The 22853-nt window shown below is 27.9% G+C and overlaps 1 protein-coding gene across 1 annotated transcript in view; it reads right to left on the reverse strand.

The window, feature by feature from the left end:
* mRNA-cap (mRNA-capping-enzyme) overlaps positions 1–22853 on the reverse strand; it is a 141562-nt gene that overhangs the window by 58494 nt on the left and 60215 nt on the right. The window contains exons 12-16 of the mRNA XM_067286109.1: positions 21320–21421; positions 17979–18114; positions 11218–11289; positions 8277–8441; positions 4845–4916 (exon numbers count right to left, since the gene is read on the reverse strand). Coding sequence (XP_067142210.1) covers positions 4845–4916; positions 8277–8441; positions 11218–11289; positions 17979–18114; positions 21320–21421 — 547 coding nt within the window. The remainder of the gene's footprint in view (positions 1–4844; positions 4917–8276; positions 8442–11217; positions 11290–17978; positions 18115–21319; positions 21422–22853) is intronic.

Genomic DNA, 22853 nt, shown 5'->3' on the forward strand with positions numbered 1-22853 from the left:
CAATACAAAAAAACAACTTCATATTTTATATTAATTTTCACACAAAAAAATAGTCTTTCAAAGAGCTGACTGTTGAAATGTTTGAGAAGTAATATCTCATCTGCAATAAGTTACCTTAAGTTTGAAATTAAACAAGCCCCTTTTTTTACAAATATTACTCTTTAAATTTTAACTGTATAACATCCCTTTACCTAATTTACAATTTTATAATGTATAATTTAAAAACTTAACATTCTAAAATTAATTTTTTTTTTTAAATTTGATTACTCTTATAGAAATCACTTAAAATCCTTTATGAATTTTCAAAACCACTGTTCTAAATCTCTTCAAAACTGTTCCAAATTCACTATTCTTTTTTGTTTATTGATTCTTTTCTTATTTATTATGATCTTCCAATCCTCTGACATTTCATCTGCACTTCTTCATTGCTTATAATATAATCTAAACTCACTGTATGAATATACAAAGGAGAAGCAATAAGGTAACAAGTAGATCTCTGAACATATCTTTGTTAGAAATTTAAAACTACAGCCAAGTACACTAAAGAGGGTGTCATTCTCTTTTGTGTACTGGGCAGGGTGCAAGACTGCACACTTCCCAGTACACCTGTCCCCACATCAATGATATGCACTGGGAGATTTTGGAACACACACCCTATAGCCAGACCTGGCACTCAGCAACTTCCATTTCTTTGGGCCAATGAAAAAACATCTCTGTGGACAACAATTTCTGACTGTGGAGTGTGTGCAACAGGCTGTCATCACTTGGCTGGATGTTCTTGATACAAAATTCTTTTCTGACAGCATAAATGCATTGATTATCTGGTGGAACAAGTGCTTGGACAAATTTAGTAATTATGTGAAAACAGTGTTTTTATCTATGTATCTCTGGCTGCAGTTTCACATTTCTACTAACAAAGATATGTTCAGAAATCCATTTGTTACCTTATTTATTGATCACCCCTTGTACATCTGTTCCATTGTTCACGTTTGTTAAATCATTATTGCAAGCTTCTTTAGAGAGCCAAACTCACTGTTAACATTACTTCCTTTACATACAACTTTGTAATGTTCTTGAATTCTAGTTTCCATGTTGCTAACTGAGAATTCTATATAAAAACTTTCTGCTATTACTCTTCTCAACCTTCCCTGTATAAAGTCATGGCTGTTGGATATATTTGAAAAAATTTTTCTAATTTTTTATTAAATCAAACCTGTAAAAATGCCACTACTCCATGTCAAAAAACAAATCAATGCACCTTTATTCAAATACACTCATCAAGCTTTTTTCAGTCTTGGTGAATTGGTGAAAAAAGGGAACTTCCACTGGCTTGGTTGCTGTTTGAATTATGGATCATACTTATAAACTATACTCTCATCACTAGTAACAATCTTTACAAGAAAGCATGAATCATTTATGAGTTGTTCTTAATGATCATGGCACACATTGTTTACTCAGAGAAAACAGCACACAAGCTCTTCACAGCTAATACATTTCTTGTTAAGATCATTAATCAAAATTTATTTGCATAAACTCCAAAAAACACCAGTGATTTTCAAAATGTTAATAGTACATCAGTGATCTTCAAAGACAGCTTTGTAAATTTTATTCATATTTTTGTTCATTCAGCTTTTTGAAGGATGACAAACCTTTCAACAAGCCAAATGACAATTGTTAAAGAATGTTGAACCATTTTCAACTGACAATTTACCTCTTGAAATAGACAAACTTTGAATCTATGAACCACTCACAGTTTTGAATTTTCCCTATAACCAAACCATTTAAAACTGAACATTGCCTGTGTCTGAACTGCCACTTAATACATACAAAATACAATCTAATGCAGATATGATTTTTCAAACTTGCCATTACATAAAGAAGAAACCAGCAAAGTCACATGTCAGCCATCCATAAAAAATGCCATAATAATGGATCCAATAGATTCAGTGTGACACCATTTTGCAAACTGTATGTGAATAATGTAAGCTAGCACTACTTTGGTGATGCAAATCCCCAATAATCAGGTTTGTGCAATAAAAATTTTCTAGAAACTTTTAGGTAGCCCATGTATATCAGGGATGGTCAACTAGACATGCTTCAAGAGTTAATCCTGTAAGAACCAACAATGTAGTAATGCAACATAACACTGATGTTAACAATATCATGAATATACTATATGGACATTGATGTAATGCAATTTCTTTCTTCTAACATAATATTCTTATAATTTTTTAAAGGATATATTAATAACCATGCCATGAAAAACACCTTAAAATGGAGTGATACTTTTTAATCTTCTAACATTTTTGGTTGTTTTTAGTGTTCTTCAGGATAAAAATGTTGATCAAATCATGGTTTTTGTTTGAAATGAACACAACATAAAGGTATTTCTGAAGCACATATTTAAATATTAATATTCTAGAAAAAAGAATTAAAAATGAGAGAATGTATGACTTTTAAATAGTATGTAAATGAAAAAAAAATACAAAACAGCTAAAATATAGACACACACAAATGGATTAAATAGTTAACAGAAAAATGTAGAATAAATACCAAAATGATACTATCCTTAACTGGTATCTTTATTTACCTCTGGAATGTGTAGTAGGTTGATAGGCTTGTTATCATTTTGTAGTATCTGTAGATGGTAGGTTTCTTCTGAATTTTATGCCCTACAGCTGTTCCTATTTCCTTGTATATGTGATGGAGGGGTGACATATAGTCAACAATTGTATACAAACCTGTGTGTTTTATTTCTGTATGACCCCTGTTTCTGGCTTGTATCTCTTGATCATATAGGTTATGATGCTTGGTTTGAAACCAAATTGGTAGGTAAGTGTTTTGACATACTCCAGTTCCTGCATTCTCTCTTGGCTAGTTTGACAATATGTGTGGGCTCTTGTAATAAGAGTTCTAAAGACTGCCAGCTTGTAATTAATTTTGTTCTAGAATATTAATATTTAAATATGTGCTTTGGAAATGTTTATGTTCCATTTGTTTCAAATGAAAACTGTCATTCAATCAGTATTTTTATCCTGAAGAAAGGTGATAAAAAAAACTGAAAACGTTAGAAAATTAAAAAGTATTACTGCATTTTCAGGTCTTTTTGTAGTTTGGTTATTTCATACAAGTGCAGTATCCAAAGACATAAGATATAATAATGTTAGTTCTTCATTCAAAACTCTGAATAATCAGATAAGTTATACAAGCTGCATAATTAACATTTGAGAGCTACATGTAGGTTGAGAAATGAGCCTTGGCCAGTGCCATTTCAACGGTAACTTATGCTTGAGACAAAACCTAATTTTGCTGCATCTACTTCCAGAATTGTTGCAATAGAGAGCACTTCTGCCACTGACACTGTTGTATAAACTATTTATAAATACTTTTAATGTGCATTTATTGTATTTGGTTTATAATTTTAGTTTATTTATTTTCTCTTTTTGAACATGTTTGACCACTCTTTTTGCCACCCCTCTTGATGTGCTGCTTGAGGCAGTCACCTCATCACCTAACCCATTGAACTAGTCCTGGCTTTGGCCATCATTGCCATATATTATATAATAAAATTCCAATATTGTACATATCATTTTAAAAACACTTAATTACATTAAAAATTAAAGTGAGCATATTATTTATAATTTAAAAGAATTGATTGTTTAAAGAAATATTTTTAATATCTCATTGAATTCATTATAAGAATACATTAACAGTATGTGATCATTTTAATAGTTTGTTAAGTAACTGATACCTTTAACTAATATTTGTTCTTAATTCTTTGTTATTAAAAATTCTATAGAGTTTAATTCAATTTTTCAAAATATTTTATATAACATTTCTTATTATACGTTTAAAACTTATTATCTATTTAAAATTTACTGACAGATTAAGTATCTGTAATTAAAATACAATCAACTTGAATTAATACAAATCGCAAGAGGAACAGTAGTTAATTCACTTTATCAAAAATTTATATTAATTATTTTCATTGTGAAGTTCAAAGTTGTATAATTTAGAGAGTTAAGACTTAATAGGAGGGTTAAATCTCTAAATTATAATATTTTAAATTAATTTAATAAATAAAGTTAAACTGAATTAAATTTATTTACAGAAATAAATTAATGATCTAAATCATTTTCAAATAAAACAAAATGAGGAGACTGTATTTGCTATTTAGGTGTAGAGCAGTATATCAGAGCTAAAAGAAATCCATGATTTTTTCTATTGAAGGTTGTTTGAAAAAGTAGAAAATATTTTTTGGTGCCAAAAGAGTAAAAAAGGAGCCAAATTTAGTGCAAAATAGCCAAACCTGGCATCACTGTATGCACTCCCCAATATTCAAACTAGCATGCATCCATTTACAGGGATGGGTGTCCTTAAACTTTAATTCCTATTTTCTGAGTATAGCAGAATGGCCACTAAAACCAGATATTTGAATTGCTCTAGAATTGGAGGTCAAGCCTATCTTCACTTACTAGGAGGAGGAAATCTATTCTACTCCTCAAAAATTACTGTGCCACTTTTTATTGTTTAATTCAAAAAAGTGTAAAAAGCAGCTATTATTGGAAATAGGATTATTTCTTGAGATTGTGAAGGAAATTTACAGTTCAGTTTAACAAGTTCTGTTAAAATTTTTGTTCACTCTGTCACTTGACAATTAATGATGCGACAATGGCATTTTGCCAGGGTAACAGAAAAATTCTCTTTAACATGAGAATTCACTTTATCGGTGTTCATTTTAAGGCAAGTCCACTGTATTTGTAAATAAAATTGAGTTATTCACAATTATTTAGAATCTAGAATAATAAAATAAAATTTAATTAAATATTAACAGAAACACTTACATTGATAGCTGGTTGAAATATCAAGCCGTCAATATCATGAGTTACACTTTTTGCAAACTTTTCTCCTAATATCTAAAAATATAAAGTCATTTAATTTACTGTGATTATTAATCCATATTTATAAATCTATATATAATAATAAATAAATTTTATGACTTCATGATGTTATGCTAAATAATAAATCACTATTACCTTATGTAGTAGTATATTAAATTTAAGACTTTAAACTATAAACACGCACTAGAAGCAAATTTAAGAGCCAAGAAACAACTTTGAATCTAATAGCAACTCTTGTTTAACTTATACTGAATTAAATTATTTTGTGTATGTATATATGTATGTATGTAAAACATATTGTTGGTTGGCAATCAAAACCTTGTACTTTCTAAAATTTTATGGGAGAGCTAAAAAACCATAGTTTTGAGAGAGCAAAATTTTGAGTATAAGGCTATGAATTTTTGACAATGTTAGAAAGAGGACCTAAAAGGTACACATCACTTATGAGGTTTTGATAATATGTAGAAATTGACTTTACAATGCTCATTAATACAAAAATGTGGTTTGACTCATTATTTGATATACAAGGTTTTGATCAACAATTAAAGATATGGTGAAACCTTGATTTGATCTATCATTCCTGAACATATCACTTTCCAGAATCATCCAGTTTCTAGAGTTCCTAAAAAGCTTCTACTTAAACTATGGAAATTAAACCCACATCAATTGTTCCATGATTTTCATTTACCTGCATTTATTAGTTACCTATTTCAGTCCTAAAGAAAGTAAATTCCAAGTTGATCATTTTTAAGAAAGAACACCATCACAAATATGTTAGTATGCATTGGTAGTAGTGACAGCAGTTGATGTTTTTGGAATATGGTGTAGTATGTAGCAGTTTAGACTCTGTACAGTTATTTGTACAACTTTGCATTCATCTTATCTTCCAGACAACAAGCTGGAAAATAAGAAGTGGTAGTGATGACAATGAAGCAGAGCTTGAAGCAGAGCTCAAACCAGCGCCAAGTTTTACAACCACAGCACTTCGTGCTCTAGTAAATCCATTTCAAACCCATGAGTGCACTTTTGCAATGCTCATGATAACACTGAAAGAGACCAAGCAAATGTTAAAAATATTGACAGTTTACTTTTCAGTTTAAAAATGTCGAGTGCTAATAAAGAAATAAATATCGATAACTTTTTAAAAAAGATTCAGTAAAGAGTTGCTTAACTTTCCCAGCAACATTTAAAACTGCATGGGACACCATCTGTTAAGATATTTTATTAAAGCATTTTACATTTTTAATTATTATAAAATGACAAAAAGCTTAACTTCAAGGGTAGGGATGAGTTTTATAAAAAAAAACTGTAAATGTTAATAATGAGTAAAATCGTCATTAAGTCCAACCCTACTCAAAATATGACACTACCCCTGCTATTTCCACATCCCCTCAGCCTTTAACAACCAAAATTTAATAGCATCAATCTCTTATATACAAACTTCCCTGCAAAATTTCAGAAATTTTCGAAAAGCACAGGAATTATTAAGTTTCAAGATGGATGAACAAAATCGTGCCTCCACACATGCTAACAGAAAAACCCCTTAATTTTTTTTTTGATTTCTTGACATTTAAAGGTCTCTTGAGGGGTCATTTTTTTATTGATCACCATACTTTCCCTCTGTTATATATATATATAACAGCCAGGAAAGTAAAAAAAAAGTAATGCGGATTAGACTTGACAGTAAAAAAAACATCACTAGTGTACATTTTTTTGATTTAATAAATATATATAAGTAAATGAGACCTTTCTTCTGTTTTATATAAGCCCCTACATCTATTGTTTTCCCATATGTATAGTTTTTTTTTCAAATCACTTGATAAAAACAATAAATCAAGATTTCATCTACTCTCAGAGAAAATAATTTAATGTAAACTAAAATTGAATCAATGTTAAGCTAAAAGAGAGTTTCTAAAATATACATATTATTTTAGAATAAAATGCCACACTCTTAGCCCCTGAAATATTATTTACTATTAGTATTAACATTTATGTCTTCAGCTCTTAAAGTGTAACAATGTACATGATTTTTAGAACCACCCTATATTGTATTTCAGTTTTAAATTTTTATATGTATTAATATCTTATAATAATGTATTTCCTTGATTCTAAGATAACATTTTTAACCCTTTTTTTTGTACAAAGAAAAAATGCATTTTACAATTGATAGTAGTGTTGCCACCAGACTGATTTTCACCTGGACAAGCCAGTTTTTAAATTTGTGGTCTGGATTAATTATTAATTTGTCCAGTTTTCATAGAAATTGTGAAATTATGAAGAAACAAAATAAATTTATAAAAATATTTGCAAGTATTTTATTTTAACGGTTAAAGACTAACGTCACACCCCCCACACAAACTTAGCCTAGGGATAAGATGAGGATAAGAGTGACAGAAAATGTACTTTTAAAATTCTAACCTGCAAATATCTCTGGCAAATATTACATTTGTTCCAACAATATTCCCTAACTAGCTTAAAACTGGCATTTGCATTCTTCAGTTCTTGGTTGTAAAATGACATTTCACATACCTCATATTTATATTATATATTGTATCAGATACAATGTATTTTTTGTAACTTATTATTATTAATGTTGGTATGTGTATATGTGTGAAAAGTAAGAAAATATTTATTATTCTTACTTTTATGTATTATTTTTGCAATTAATATCAACATCAGACTGTTATTAATTATTTTTGGATATGCCACATGTGATTATTGTATTACTTTAATAATATATCATGTACTGTACATGTTTGCCTTCTAATAAAAAAAAAAAAAAGATTTATTTTCTACTCAATAAAAAACCTAATTTTTTTAAATTCTAAATATAACATCCTAATTTTAAAATGTCCAGGTCAGCAATTTTGAAAAGGTGGCAACACTGATTGATAGTGTCTTATATTCACAGTTCAAAACAACAATCAGCAATCATTGCAGTTTTTAGGATATATTGTTCAATGTTCAGACTTCTTCATATAAGATTTGTTAACAAGTATTTAATTTAAACTCCTTTTTAATATTTAAAAATGCCTTCAAGATGACATTATCTGTTCCATGGCATTTGTATTATTTCTCTAATTTATTACTTAATAAAACTGATTATTTAAAGCTTTTCTCTCTAAAACAGTCTTAAACTTTGATTTCAAATTTGTGGTGCATCTTAGAATCAAAGAAATATAGTCTCTATGTATGAAATGTATAAAATAAATAATAATAATAATAAATAATATTTATAAATAATAAAATATTAATTTATAAAATATAACTTAAATACCAAAAATATCCTGGAATATTTCTTGAATCAAGATTTGATTTAATAAAGAAATTAATATACAAACTATTATGAGAATTAGTATTTTAAACATTACTTACTGATTTGGCATAACTGACATCCCAAAATTCTTTTGCACGAACACTGAAAGGCTCTTTACTTCTATCTATTTTGCCTTCTTTCATAGCTTGATGCCTTGGTCCAATGATTTCTTTGTTAATACATAAAAGTCTTCTATCAAAATCTGCATCTCCTACTTTGATACCCTATATTAGTCAAAAAGTCATTAAATTAAATGTAAAATGCTCAATCATAGATTGTTTACAAAATAAACACCAAAATTCAGTTTTCAAAATAAACACAGAAATTCAGAAAACAGTCAAAATATATTGTTATATACACTGCCCTGTCAAAAGTTAAGCACAAATCACAAAAGCATTTTCAAAACCACTTAAACAAATTTATAAAACTTTCTTAGGGTTATAATACATACTTTAGGTATGTATGTATAACCCTACATTTAGGTAAAAATGAGGGAGGTAAAAATAGAGTAAACAGAAAAAATAAAAAATGAATGCAAGTAACAATAAATGTGAATACAAAAAAAGAGGCTTGAATACAAATGTTGAAGTCAATATGGAATGTGACCTCCTCTAGCATTAATGCAACGTTGGCAGTGTCAACTCATATCTTCAATAAGAAAGTGCAAAAAGTTGGCAGCGATTGCCATTCACACAAGAGTACAAGTGTGGTTTGGAGGTCACTGAGGGTTTGTGGAGGGGATATGACAACTGAAACACATCTCCCCACAGATGACTAGAACATCTGTGGGGAGATGTGGGACTGAGATCTGGAGAATATGCAGGCTAATCCATTCATTCTATTCTTTATTCATAAAGGTATTGGTCAATTAGTCTTGCTCGATGTGGACAAGCATTATTGTCCATTAAAATGAAATCATCTCTGAATGCACCAGCATAAGGTTTGTCATAGCGGTACAGTATTTCATCCTGATATCTGTTGAAGCAATGGTAATGTACCTCCATCAAACACTTGGAGATCAGTGTGTCTACCTAATGAAAACCCAGCCCAGTCTTTCCACCACCATTAAAAGCATGTCTTTCTGTTTTGTTCTGTGGTTTGTAACAGGTTCCAGATCAATATACGCCGGCTGTCAGATTCCACAGAGAATCTAGACACATCTGTGAACAAGACATGAGCCCACTGTGATTGAGTTCAGCCTACTTGCTCCAGAAACCACTTCAGGCAAGCCTGTCTATATTTGGAGGTTAAAGACACACACTCTGCAAGTTGACAGACAGAGTCTGGCTCTGTCAACTGGCTTGTGAAGTTTTCTAGTAACAGTTGAGACAGATACCTGCTTTCCTGTGGATGATATGAGTCTAGCACACAGAGATGACACAGATGCCTTACTGTTTCTTTTGGCTATGAGTCATGTATAATGATCATTCCAAGAAGTTGTCACCCATGATCTTAATTGACTTAAATACTTGGAAGTATTAGAAATTTACATGGCTAATAAAAACAACAATGTGATGCAGATACTATATCAACAGCATGGAAATCACTTTATGAAAAATAAATTGGTCAAGCTTTTATTGTTTTAATATCTTATTTTAATTCAATGTTTTTGCTTTTATTTATATTTACTTTATTATAAGTTAAATTTTATATGTTCTATTTGTATTACAAATAGTATAGGCTCTATTCAGCTAAAAATTTGCTTGTTTGATAACTGTTTGTATTTGACAACTGATGAAGGCATATCAAATTAGACAAAAATGTTACTGTTATTAAATATTAAGTTAAAGTAATTTTTGTGTGAGTTTATTATCTTGACATCTTCCTCCAGTCATTCAGTAATTTCATGATAAGTGTCATTGAAAGAACCTATATTTGTGCATCGTTTAGAGAGACATCTGGCCAATATTATTTTCCATACTTAACGTTAAGAGTTAAATAAATGATGTATATAAAACAAAATTGGCCTATTAGATAATAAACACCTTGAATATTCAAATTATTCATTAATTCAATAAATGATTTTAATCTGAGATATCAGTTTTAAGAGATATAACATTCAGAAGAAAGTTAATCATATGAGAATTTCAAACTATTATTATGCATTTTCATCAGCTAATATTAATAAACTAAAAAAAAAGTGAAGTTCAATTATTTGCAATAGATTAACATAACAGATTTTTAATTTTATAATTCATAACATATTTAGATTCTTGATTTCAAATTAAAATATTTCTCTGTTATGAAATCTAACCTATTTTATTTTAATTACAAGAGTATTTCATGTTAGGTGTTCATTTGCTAGAGGTCTTGTTACATGTTCTAATGTGTATGTGCAGTTTAATGAACTTAATCTGTACATTACAGATCTTTCTATCAGCAATTAAAATTTAATTCATTAAAAAAACATTTTTATTCTATTTTACCTTATTTGTTTTCTGCTTATTTATTGTCTTAATTTTGTTTTCTTATCATTAAAGAAAGGAATTTCTCAGAATTTATTTTCTGCTTCTCTCATTTCTTATTAGTTCCTTTTCTATCAGTGAATAACCTAATCAACACTTTTATTTATTTTATTTCATCTCATTTAAAATCATTGGTAATAGGTAAATGGATATTTTAGTACTTTAATGTTATTGGAGAAACAATCATAAACAACATTAAATTACTAAAAAATAAGGTTGAGCGATTAGATTATGCTGGTATGAGAGAGGATTCATATTTTGACCATAGAAAATAATGGTAATGTCATCCCTATTTATGAAAGATTGTCTGGAACAAGGCATGCTTGTAAATTGAAGTTACACTGTATATTCAATACATTTTAATTTATAACAGTTAAAAAAAATTATATAATTATATTTATTAAAATTATTTAAATCTTTAATAATTTTAATATAATTCAATAAATTTCTATATTAAAGATAAATGTAAACCCTAAATTTTTAAAACCTAAAAAAAAAAAAAAAAAAAAATACATTAAAAGTATTAAATACTTACTTCAAATTGTATGATATCATAAACCAAGTATCTGGGAACATCAATTCCATTTACTTTATCAATAATCATTTCCTAAAAAACATTATTATTAAATTATTTCTTATAAGAGTTCCTTCTATTACTGAAAAAGTATTCACTTTTGGAAATTAATTTTTTATCATATGATTATATTAAAGAATAATAATTTACTTATTCAAAACATGCAAAAATAATTTAGAAAGATGAAAGAAAAGCATAACAGAAAAAGGAATCAAATTTAATAAATTTAAATTAAAAACAAACATGAAATATATGAAATCTGGAGCAGGTTAACATTATTATTTCTTAACTTCACTCTTAACCCTTCGTCACGCGTGCGCTCAGTCAAATCGAAATCACACTTGCTCGGTCAATTCGGCACCAATTTAAAAAATTAATTAATAAAAATTTAACATCAAAAAACGGGTATTTTTACTTTAATCCAGTTTATTAATATGTTTGTAATCGAATTCAGTCAAAAAAGTTTTAATTTCATCATAATTTATTGATGATTTTAATTTTTTAATATTAGAAGGTAATTAGCATAAATTACAAAGTGTCGTGTTTCATCTTCGCTCCCGTTCAAGTTTATTGCTCTAGACACGCGCCGATGTTTGTTTTTAGTTCTACTGGTGATTAGGCTTTTATTTCAACCTCGTCCGTTTTGGTTACAGAAGATGGGGAGACGGGCGTCATGTGATCGCTTACCTCACATTTTACCACAGAAATTACCTTACCTTGAAAGTTTTATTTTTTTTTCTCGATTTTAATTATTATTAACTATCTTTTTTGATGGATTCTCATACTTATGTGTGCTATGAAGTTGCAGATATTTTTTTTATTAAGTTTTACAAATTTATGTTTTTTTCTTCGATTTTTATATATAAAATATACGAAAATTCAAATATTTATTAAAATTTATCAGAAATGCTAAACTATAAGTACAGTGTGTTTTACAATACTATTGCAAACAGATATCGTCAATTATTTTATAAACATATTTATAATTTTAATTTTTATAAATTATTTAAATTGATGCAACGCGACGCGCTCAGAATCAATTAATTACTGTCGCGCGTTACTTAAGATGGCGATGGGACTCGATTCAATTACTTCTTCATTTCAGATGTTAATTAAAGAGTGTTATTTTAATATAATATTAAATAGTGTATGTTTATAATAATTAATAAATCTATATAGGAATAATATATATTAATTACTGAGTGTATTTAAAAAATAAAAAAACGGAACAAAAATATAATAGAAAAAAAAATGTTTATACTATACCAAAATGTTTTTTACATCTATTCTACTTTCAATACAAGAGTTATATAAATAATAATTAAGATAAACAGCATAAATTGGTAATACAAATAAAATTATATTATATATTATTTATTTATACATTTAAATATTCATCTCTATTATTTGTTTATACATTTTACATTATACAATGCTAAAACTTTATGTACATCTTGTATTGCAAGAATTATAATTAGCGTGTGCAAAAAAGTTAATTTTTTTATTTTCTAGGTTAGGCATACGGGGTTTCTTTCACTGATTTAGCAGACAGGACCTTTTGGATGCAGTATCCAACAAATGAACAACTTTTATTGATATATAATATATATCAATAAATGTTGTTCATTTGTTGGATACTTTATCCAAAAGGTCCTGTTTGCAAATCTGTGAAAGCAAGCCCTTATGCCTAACCCAGAAAATAAAAAAAATACAGAAAAATAGGTAATATAAAAAATGAATACATTCATATAGTGTTAACTTTCTAATTGTGTTCTTCCACTCAGGGAAATGTTGTGATGGTGTCATAAAACTTTATAAAATAATTAAAAAATACCATTGTAAGAAATTAAATTATTTCCGGTCAAATTTCAGTTTATTAGAAGTAATTCACTTTAAAATAACGCGATTATAAACAAAGAAGCGCGCGCGCCACCGCTGCGGCTATTTTTAGTAACAACGACTGGCGGGAAATTTGAAAATTGAAATTTGAGATAACGCATGCCATAGTGCTGATTTGCACCAATAATTAATTAAAAATAACGGAATGCTTTAAGCAAAAAACGAATAGCGCATCGTAAAATTGAAGAAAAATTAGACAGGTAATAATTTTTTCAGATTTTTCGGACAATTAGAATTTTTACACGAACTAATTAAAAATCAATTGGTGCCGAATCGGCACTAGGTGCGTGACGAAGGGTTAAATATTTTTCATTAATATAAAAAAGATCATGCAAAATAAGAGATAAGTTAAAATAAGATTGTTTTTATTGAATTCTTAAAAAATTTTAAACTGCAAATAAAAACATTCTATGTGTGTATTTTTATTCATTTGTAATTAACTTTAAAATTTTTTTTAATATATTTAGAAATGTTATTTCTTTGTTCAACTGTTTGAAACTTCTATACTTCTGAAACAAACTGAAAAATAATGTGAAAATATTAAACTAATGCAATTAAAAATTTCTATTAAGAAAAAGTGGCTTTAAGTGTGACTAACATTCAATCTCACATTGGTTATCATGTGAGATAAATGTTAATCAAAATAATCACACAACTTTATCTCTCTTTTATCAATTGTAAAAATCATTTTTACAATTGATAAAAGAGAGATAAAGTGATTTTTACAATTGCTCTCTAATCTATTAGGAATGTATCTATCTTACAAATTTTATCTGATGTTATTTTTTTTAGAATTATGACTTCTTCATTTTACTTGTAGTCACTTTTACAATGATATATCTTTATCCACTTACTATTCTATTTTGCTATTGAGCAGCAATTTGAAAAGCTGTAGACCTTAAATTCCCACTGTTGTCTGTTTTGTCTGTCTGTCTGACCCTCCTTAATCTCAAGAACAGAGTTAGACAGACGAAAGTCAAAACTGGATATGGAAAGCTTAGTGGCAGAGGTCCTGATTAACTATATATGAATTTCTGGTTTTCACCAGAAGTTGTTATTTCAATTAAAAAATTTTCCCCTGAAAGAAATGAGTTAGGTAGATGACTGTCATGATGGTCCTCTTCAAGAAAATATGATACACAGAAGCTAGACACTACTAATTTTGAGGTAAAAAGCATATATTTTAAATTAAATTAATTAAAAATATGCTTAAAAAATGCAGCCTGGCATTGTGACAATGTAACAATAAATAATTGCTTGTTACAATTTACTTTTTGTTATACATTGTTCTGTAATAGGAAAATATACAATATCAATATATGTATGTAATTTCAAATATATCTAGCTAATACTAATCATATGATTATAATTATAATACACTTAATTAGAAGTGTAACAATTGGCAATGTTGAGGTCCATTATGTTGTTGGTACAATATGAAGAAAATCTGACATAATCAGACCAAAGAAATCCCCTTGCCAATTAATTTAAAAATTAACTCATATTAGAAAGTTATGGAATAAGATTTAAAGAGAAAGGTAAGGCATCCTGAATAGCTGCAAATCTCTTTAAACAATTTGAAAAATAGGAAGAATTCCATAAACAAAATAAAAAATGCAAACCTTAAAAATAAAAAACAAACACTTTTGATCTACATAGGAGATTTTCTTTATCTGCATTAAACTATGCTGGAATTTTATTTGTAGATTCAGAGGTTTGTGTTTTTTATGACATACAGTTTAACCCGATTATAACGTCATCGGATGTAATGACAATCCTAATATAATGTCAAATTTTTATTGGTCCCACAATTTTACTATACTAGATAATGCTAAAAAACCCACTTGTAATGATATAAAACCCTGTTTTAACATCATATTTGAAGCACTCCCAAATTTACAAAATTAGATTATAAATTTTATTTAACAAAAAAGATACTACGTGTTCAGTCCTAGGGTCAGAGTTCACTTTCCTAGAATGACTGTGGGTGGTGCTCTCTCCACCTGACTTCGGTGGGGTGAAATTCGCCACTTTTAAACGACGTGATGATTGGTTATTATGTACTCATTTTTAAATTACTTTATGCTAAATTGTTAAATAATATTCTATTATTTTTAATATAACATATTATATCAAATAGTTTATAAAGAAATAATTGAATTCTTTTTAATTGGTATACATTAATTTAACCTTTTATTGCCTTTTGATTCAACATTATTTTCAAAACCAGAAGTTCCACCATTATTGAAACTTAAGACAAAGAGAAATTTATTATAAAATGTAATTTTTGAAATTTTTAATTAAATCAATGTAAACTTAGACATAATAATGTAAATAAAGTTTATTTAAACATGTAGTTTGCATTTTTATACATGTGATAATAAATTATTACTATCATAATAGATACAGTATACTGTATTACTATTAAGAAATAATTTTACGGTAATACATACGATGTAAAATTAGAATGAAGTTTATAATAGATTCTTAAACACACTTGGTACTTTTTATCGGACTGAAATTATGACCCAGCAGATAACGACACTCGGTTATAATGTCAAAAAATTGCCGGTTCCATGGATGACGTTATAAATGGGTTAAACTGTACTTTATTCCAGTCTTGCAGTGATTGAACAAACAAAATATCAAAACAAATTTTCATAAAAAGATATTATCTTTGTTATAGTAAGCAAAAAACAAAATAACATTAATTTGATATTGTCTGTTCTTAGCATATGGTATAACCATATGCTAGGTACAGTACATACAATTTCTATTTTGGACTAACTAAGAAAATACAATAAGGTAAAAACATTTAGTGATAAATAATAATTTTTCTCAGCAAATCAAAAGAGTACTATATAGTAGGCTATTGTTTTAAACTGGAGCATATCAAATTGAAATAATACAAAAAATTACATATAAAAATTTTTTGACAGTTATTCTGTAATAAAACATAAAAGACATCACTGATAAAAGAAAGTCAGGGGTAACTGGTTCATCTATTATCATTGAATTATTTGGAAGGTCTTCAGATTTATTTTAAAATATGAAAAGGAAAATTAACTATCTTAATTGATACTCTTTTCTTACTGAACTTGACAGTAAAATTGCAAAACTGTTCACTTCTCTTTTAATAAACTATTCCCAAGATCAATGTTGCTTTTGCAGTTATCTATCAATTGCAGCCAAACTTTCATACAAGTCATGGATTTCTACGGACAACAAAACAGACTCTTGGTTTAGTTGTTACTATTTCTGAACTAATTGTGTAGGCAAATATTCCAGTTTCTCACCATAATTCTCTAACAATCATCAAGCTCAAACCTCAGATCAATTAATGAAAACTGAGTGAAAGATAATGAAATACAAAAGATTGGATTTTAATTTAATTTTGATTCTTTTAGAAAAATATAACTTTTCTATCAATGAAAACTATCTCTCTTATTTTCTGTTTCTTTTTATAAAAATGTTATTTGTATGCTTTGTTTATTTGAATAAATGTATTAGAAATATTGTCATTAATTCCTATAATATAAATATAAACATCCAATAAACTGATTTTTTAGATTAATGCCAAACAATTGCAGAGCTACATGTCAAGTAATTATTAGCATTATTATAGAATGATGTAATCTGGCAATTGGTTGGCATTAATTTCTATAATATATAGTTAAAATTTAAAAAATTGATAGAATTTAGGAGAAGCAGTTTGAACAATTATTTACCAGTTGATTACATAACAAACAATGATTTATAGCTATAACATTTATATGACAATAGAATGGAGGTAGTGCTAGTTCTAAATTATTAAGAGAATTTGTTACTACTAGCATATTTTAAAAAAATCATTAAAACAATAGTTAGTTTACATATTTATGCAGTTTTATGTTTTAATCTTGCAGTCAGAGTTTTAGCCATCTGTCAAATGAGAAAGAGAAGCAAATCAAGTTGTGTAATCAAAACATCTCATTTCATTGTAAGTTTGTAAAAATGACTCTTAAAAGTCTCTTGGTTATTATTATTTTTTTTTTCAATTCTCAATTAATTTTACCTAATAAATTATCATCATGTAAAAAGCAGAAGCTAGAAAAAAAGGTGAACTCCATACTCCAGATGTCAGTTCTGCTGTCTCTCCCGCAAACTTTCACTAATAAAAATTCAGAAAGCCAAATTAAAAATTCCCATTGGTTGGTCAGCTTTCTAAAATTTTACATTTAATAAGTACTAACTTAAGAAAAACAAAAACTTCTGAAAATTAATCAAATAGATACTTATGATTTAGTTTGTGACTATAAACAGTTTTTATATTTTCCTCTCTTTCTCTCTCCAATAAAAACTTATTTCTGTTAATAAAAACTAATTCTAATGAGCCAAAGTTTCATCATAAGTAACTCCTGACATGATCTTGTAATGAAAATGAAATTACTAATCAAAAACCTACAAATTTTTCATAATGCTGAATTGTGGAAGGTGTTTTATTGTAAAGATATGTCTTATAAATGTATAAATTTTTTCTCAAAAGTTAAAAACAAACATAAAAAAACACATGCAACCTTAGACATCATGTAACTTTAAAAACAAAAGTAACATTCAATAACTATTTGAAAACAAAAGATAATATTTTTATGATATTGCTTTATGCAACTAATTTCAAAATAATTTATTATTATAAACTTAGATTAAAATAAAAAGCTTTTATTATAAACTTAACAATTTATAATTTTCTATTTTTTCTGAACCTATTTGTCAGTTCTTTTGTCAGGTTTGAAAAAATAGAAGATAAAAAGGGGCATGAGTGGAAAAAGAATTTTAGTACTTACCCCATCAAGAAGTGTATTGAGAATATGATTATCAGGATTTTTTCTTTGGGGAAAATACAATCCAGACACTTGAAAAACTGCATTATCACGATCTATAAAAAATACTTGATTTTTTCCATCAATCAACATCATGTACCTGTAAGATTTGATTATTATTATTATTAAGAAGCAAGATTAAGAATATGCTTAAATATAAATTCATAAAAAAATATAATTTGAATAATAGATATACACACATACACAATGCATATAATATAGAAAAAATAAAATAACCAATTTATTGATGTTTATAAAAAATATGATTATATGCAACAATAATTATGCATTTCATTTTTATTTGAAATTTTTGGACTAGATGAAAATCACTGGGTTTATGTTTCATTTCATATAAATACTTTGTGGTAGTAAAAGTTTTTATTATTTTCTTTAATTACATACATTTTCTTCTTATGTTTATAGAGTAAAAATTAACCAAAAGCAATTAAATATCATTTTCCCTCCCCCAAAAATATTTCAGACTTGAAAATTAGTACGTTGTGATAAAAATCAAACATTTTTACTTGTAATAAGAGTTTAATGAACAAGTACTTTCAATTTTTATAGGACTGTCTTCAGGTTACACAAAGATGAAAACTTTTCATTGTAATTTCAATCATTGTGTCACCTGAATATGATGCTATGAAAATCAAAAGTATTAGGGTTGATCATAAAATAAGTAGACAACAAAAACTGCAGGTTGACAAAAACAACTTTAATCAAAGTAAGTGCCACAGTCGTTAAGACATTTGTCCCATCTTTCCACCAGGCAGTGAATGCCATGCTCGAAGAAGCTGGTGAGCTGCTGCAACAGCCAGTTCTCCACTGCATTCTTCACCTCATTGTCCAACTGAAACCAGAAACCCTTCAAACCTACCTCTAATGGACCAAACATGCTGCAGTTACAAAGGCTGAGGTTGGTACTGTATGCATCAATTCTGTTGAATGAAGTCGTCAACTATTTGAACAATTTCAAAATTCCCGGTCACCATTGATGGCTGACTGGAGCAAGGATTATCCTTCGTCGATTAACGACCCCCTGCAAACTTCCTACACCAGTTGAAAATGGCAGCACGTGAAAGGCTGTCTGCTCAATAAACCCTCTTCATTCTCTCAAAAATGGTGGCTGGCTTTAAGCCTTCTGCTACCAAAAACTGTATTACAGCTCATTGGGCACCTCTGGAGGAGTCCATGTTGTTGGTTTGGTCATCTGTAGCTCAAACCAAAATCTGTAATGAAATGTTGCACTATGATTACAGTTTGACATGCACCACAGCTTCTTTATATGCTGTTTTGCCAACTATCTTCAGCAGTGTGCCAACAAAAAATAAATCTACTTGTTTTATGATCAACCCTAATACTTGTTTATAAAACTCTTATTACTGGTAAAAAAGTTTGACTTTTATCACAATATAGTAACCAGTTTGTTTGCTATATATCACTATTACTTTCCTAGCTGTTATAACATGGAAAAGTATTGCAATTGTGTCAAATTTGATCCAAATTTTTGTAAATCTCAATGTTTTGAAATCCCTGAACCAAAACAGTAAACAAAAAAATAACTGTATCTGGTGTGTGTGTGTTCTGGCATTTATTTCATTTAATATCTCAGGATTGGATAAAGATTAAGAAAGAAATTTGATATGGCAACTTGTATATAAGGGACACTAATGCTATTAAAGTTTACTGGTTAAAGGTTGACATATGACCCCTTTCTATCTCCCCACCAAAGTGGGTGGGGAGATAGAAATGGGTCATATGTTGTATCTTGAGTGTGGTCTGACTTAGTGAAAATTTTACTAGTTATCTGCATTTATAGTATTTTTAAAAAATCATCTCTAACCTCAAAATTAAGCCATTGCCTTTTTATAATAATTAATAATATAAAAGTTATTTTTTTTAATAACATCTTGTAACAGATAGCACAATACACAATTTTAACTGTGATAATATGTCTTAGTATTTCTTAAATATAAATATTCTTCACTAGGAAAGTTATACAACTCATTGCTGGATTTTTTTTCTTTTCTTTTAAAATAGACGAATGTAATTTATTTAATTCGATGAAAGTTAAAAATTAAATTTCAAAATTATATAATTTTATAGCTGTAAAACAATAGGATAAATTATTTTTATTTAATAAAATGTCTTATTTATTTTAGACTTATATAGTTCTGCAATTCTAAAAAAATATCTTTCTCTAATCATAAATTTTAACCAATTAAAAAATTTCTCTTTGCAAAAGTAATCTTTTAAAAATTGAAAATGATAATTTATTAGAAAGAACACTCAATTAATAACAGTTAAAAAAATTAAATAGATGATGTTTAATCCTTTTTTAAATCATTTTGCTACTTGATGATTTTTCAAGTACAGATGCAATCTTTCGAACAAGTACTCGAGTACCCAAATATGAAACAGGAGTCTCAAATTCAGCACTAATCTGAACTAAGCATACAGTTCTCTACAACAAATAGAGCCGAGTGATCGACTGTCAACTCCATGCCATTGAATATTATGTATTTTAAAATTATTTTCTAGTTAATTGTTTTTCTGAATTTATTTTAAGCAATTATTATTATATTGTCATTATTACACATTAATATTATTTGATAAATAAATCAGAAATATGATTTAAAATGTTTGGTAGGCATTTTACACAAAAAGTTTAGGAGATTCCTTCTCAGTATTCCATTTTCTTATTTTGTTTATTTTATAATTATATCTACAATGAAGTGTAGTAGAAAACAATGTTTTAATGTTTGTAATGGTATCAGTAAGTGCCATGTTTTTAATGGCTGCTTTGGAAGTAAAGGATATACAGTGAGGCAATTATGCAAAGATTTTATTTTCAATTTTAGCATGTTTCCGTGGAGCTATACACTGTCATATTTATATGCATGAAAATATGGTAATTCTAATATTTTTAGATTTATCAAGTCACTATCCTAAATAATTTACTTATTCTATACTTTTTTAAAACTTGTTTTCAATATACCTAATTGATACTTGTAGAAAAATTTTCACAACAACAAAATACCTTGAAAATAACAAGAGATAATTGTCTACTCTAAAATATATACAATTTAAAAATTTTAATTTATAAATGACAAATCTTAAATCATAATCTGAGAATTTGTAAAATCTAGATTTTGATTGTGCTAATGATTCTGGTAAAATATTTTCATGAAATTACAAAAAAAATAAAGATATGTTTCAGAAAAATACTTTATTGAATAAATGATAATTTTTATGTAGCTCATCTTTTAATTTTAAATACATGTTGAATTAAGACACTTATTTACCTTGTTCCATCAGCTTTCCAACTAACTTTATAAGGCTTCAACTGAAGAAAATTTAAGTTTTCATTATCCATTGAAACTGGTTGGGATCCTGGAAAACCAGAACTGTAAAAACATTTCAAATTACTTTTGCATAAACATGAATATAATAGTTATTTAAATAAATTTTTAGAAAATAATCATATAGTAAGACCCCGCTTAACGCGGGGAATGCATTCCTAGATGACAAAGTGCTAAGCAAAACAGCATTAAATGAAGTCATTTTAACATAGAGTAAATATGGAAAGGGAAACATATGACAAAAATAAACAAATTTTACTTTAATTTTAAGTTATTTTTATAATAACTTGCATAATAACAACACACAAACATATGCACACAAAAATGTGAAGTTTATTTTTTGTGATAAAGATCCTGGCTTTTCTGAAATTCTTGTTTTTTGTGATAGAAGTCATGTAGTTTGATTTGTCACTTTCTTTTTCTTTCCTTAAGCAAATATCATTATAGAAGATCACATCCAAAACGCCTCATCTTATTTTTGCAGTCCTTTCAAAATCTGGATTATTTGTTACAATTTGATCAACTATTTCAGTTATCATTATCAAACTTTTATTAAGGAAATCTGTAGAGAAATTCTTTGGGTTCTTCGTTTTCAGAATCACTATTTTCCAGTTGCACACGAATTCCTTGTTCTGCCAGTTTTTGAAGGTAGTCATTGGTAAGGCTCTCACCAAAAATCTGCAATAACTTCTCAATATCCTGCTCGTTTACATCTCCTTTATTGATTAAGTTGGCAATTTGGTCAACATAACAATACAGCAATAGGCTCTTCTTGTTGAGAATTCTTTGGCCATAACTTCTTCCACACTCCATTCATGCATTTATCAGTTAATTCTTGCCAAGCAAAGTTTATATTTCTTATGGCATCCATGATGTTATATTTTTTCCAAAATTGCACAAAACAAACATAGATTTAAGGGAAGTACGGCAATACCACAAATTGCCTCCTTTTGCTGATTGGTTCAGGTTTGGGAATAATCGTATTATATATGAATCAATGAAATGCCGCATTAATTTGAATCAGCGTAAATTTTGAGCAATTTTTAGGCTTCAAGCAGACTGCATTATATCGAATCAGCATTAATCGAGACAGCGTTAAGCGGGGTCTTACTGTACTAAATAAATTAAATATTGCTAAGTTTTTGGGTTATTTTTATGTGTAATTTGGTCTACAGATAGGAAAGTATCATTATCATCATAATAAATATTTTAATAATCAGAATCAAATTAATTGTAATTATAGAAATATTTAAAAGGGTGTAGATCAACTTGCTTCAAATCAAACTGTATACTCAATTAGTTAAATCATAATCATTCATCATTCAATCAATCATAAATTGATCATCTAAGAATGCCCCTCTGGCAGTGGCATAATTATAAAATTATAATTAATAAAATTAAAATCAAAATAATACTTCACTATCACTTTGAATTAAAAAGAATAAAAAAACCCTCCAAATAAAGGTTGATTCCACTG

Source organism: Centruroides vittatus, unplaced genomic scaffold (assembly GCF_030686945.1).
Source record: "Centruroides vittatus isolate TY-2023 unplaced genomic scaffold, ASM3068694v2 scaffold_324, whole genome shotgun sequence".
Classification (NCBI taxonomy): Eukaryota; Metazoa; Arthropoda; class Arachnida; order Scorpiones; family Buthidae; genus Centruroides; species Centruroides vittatus.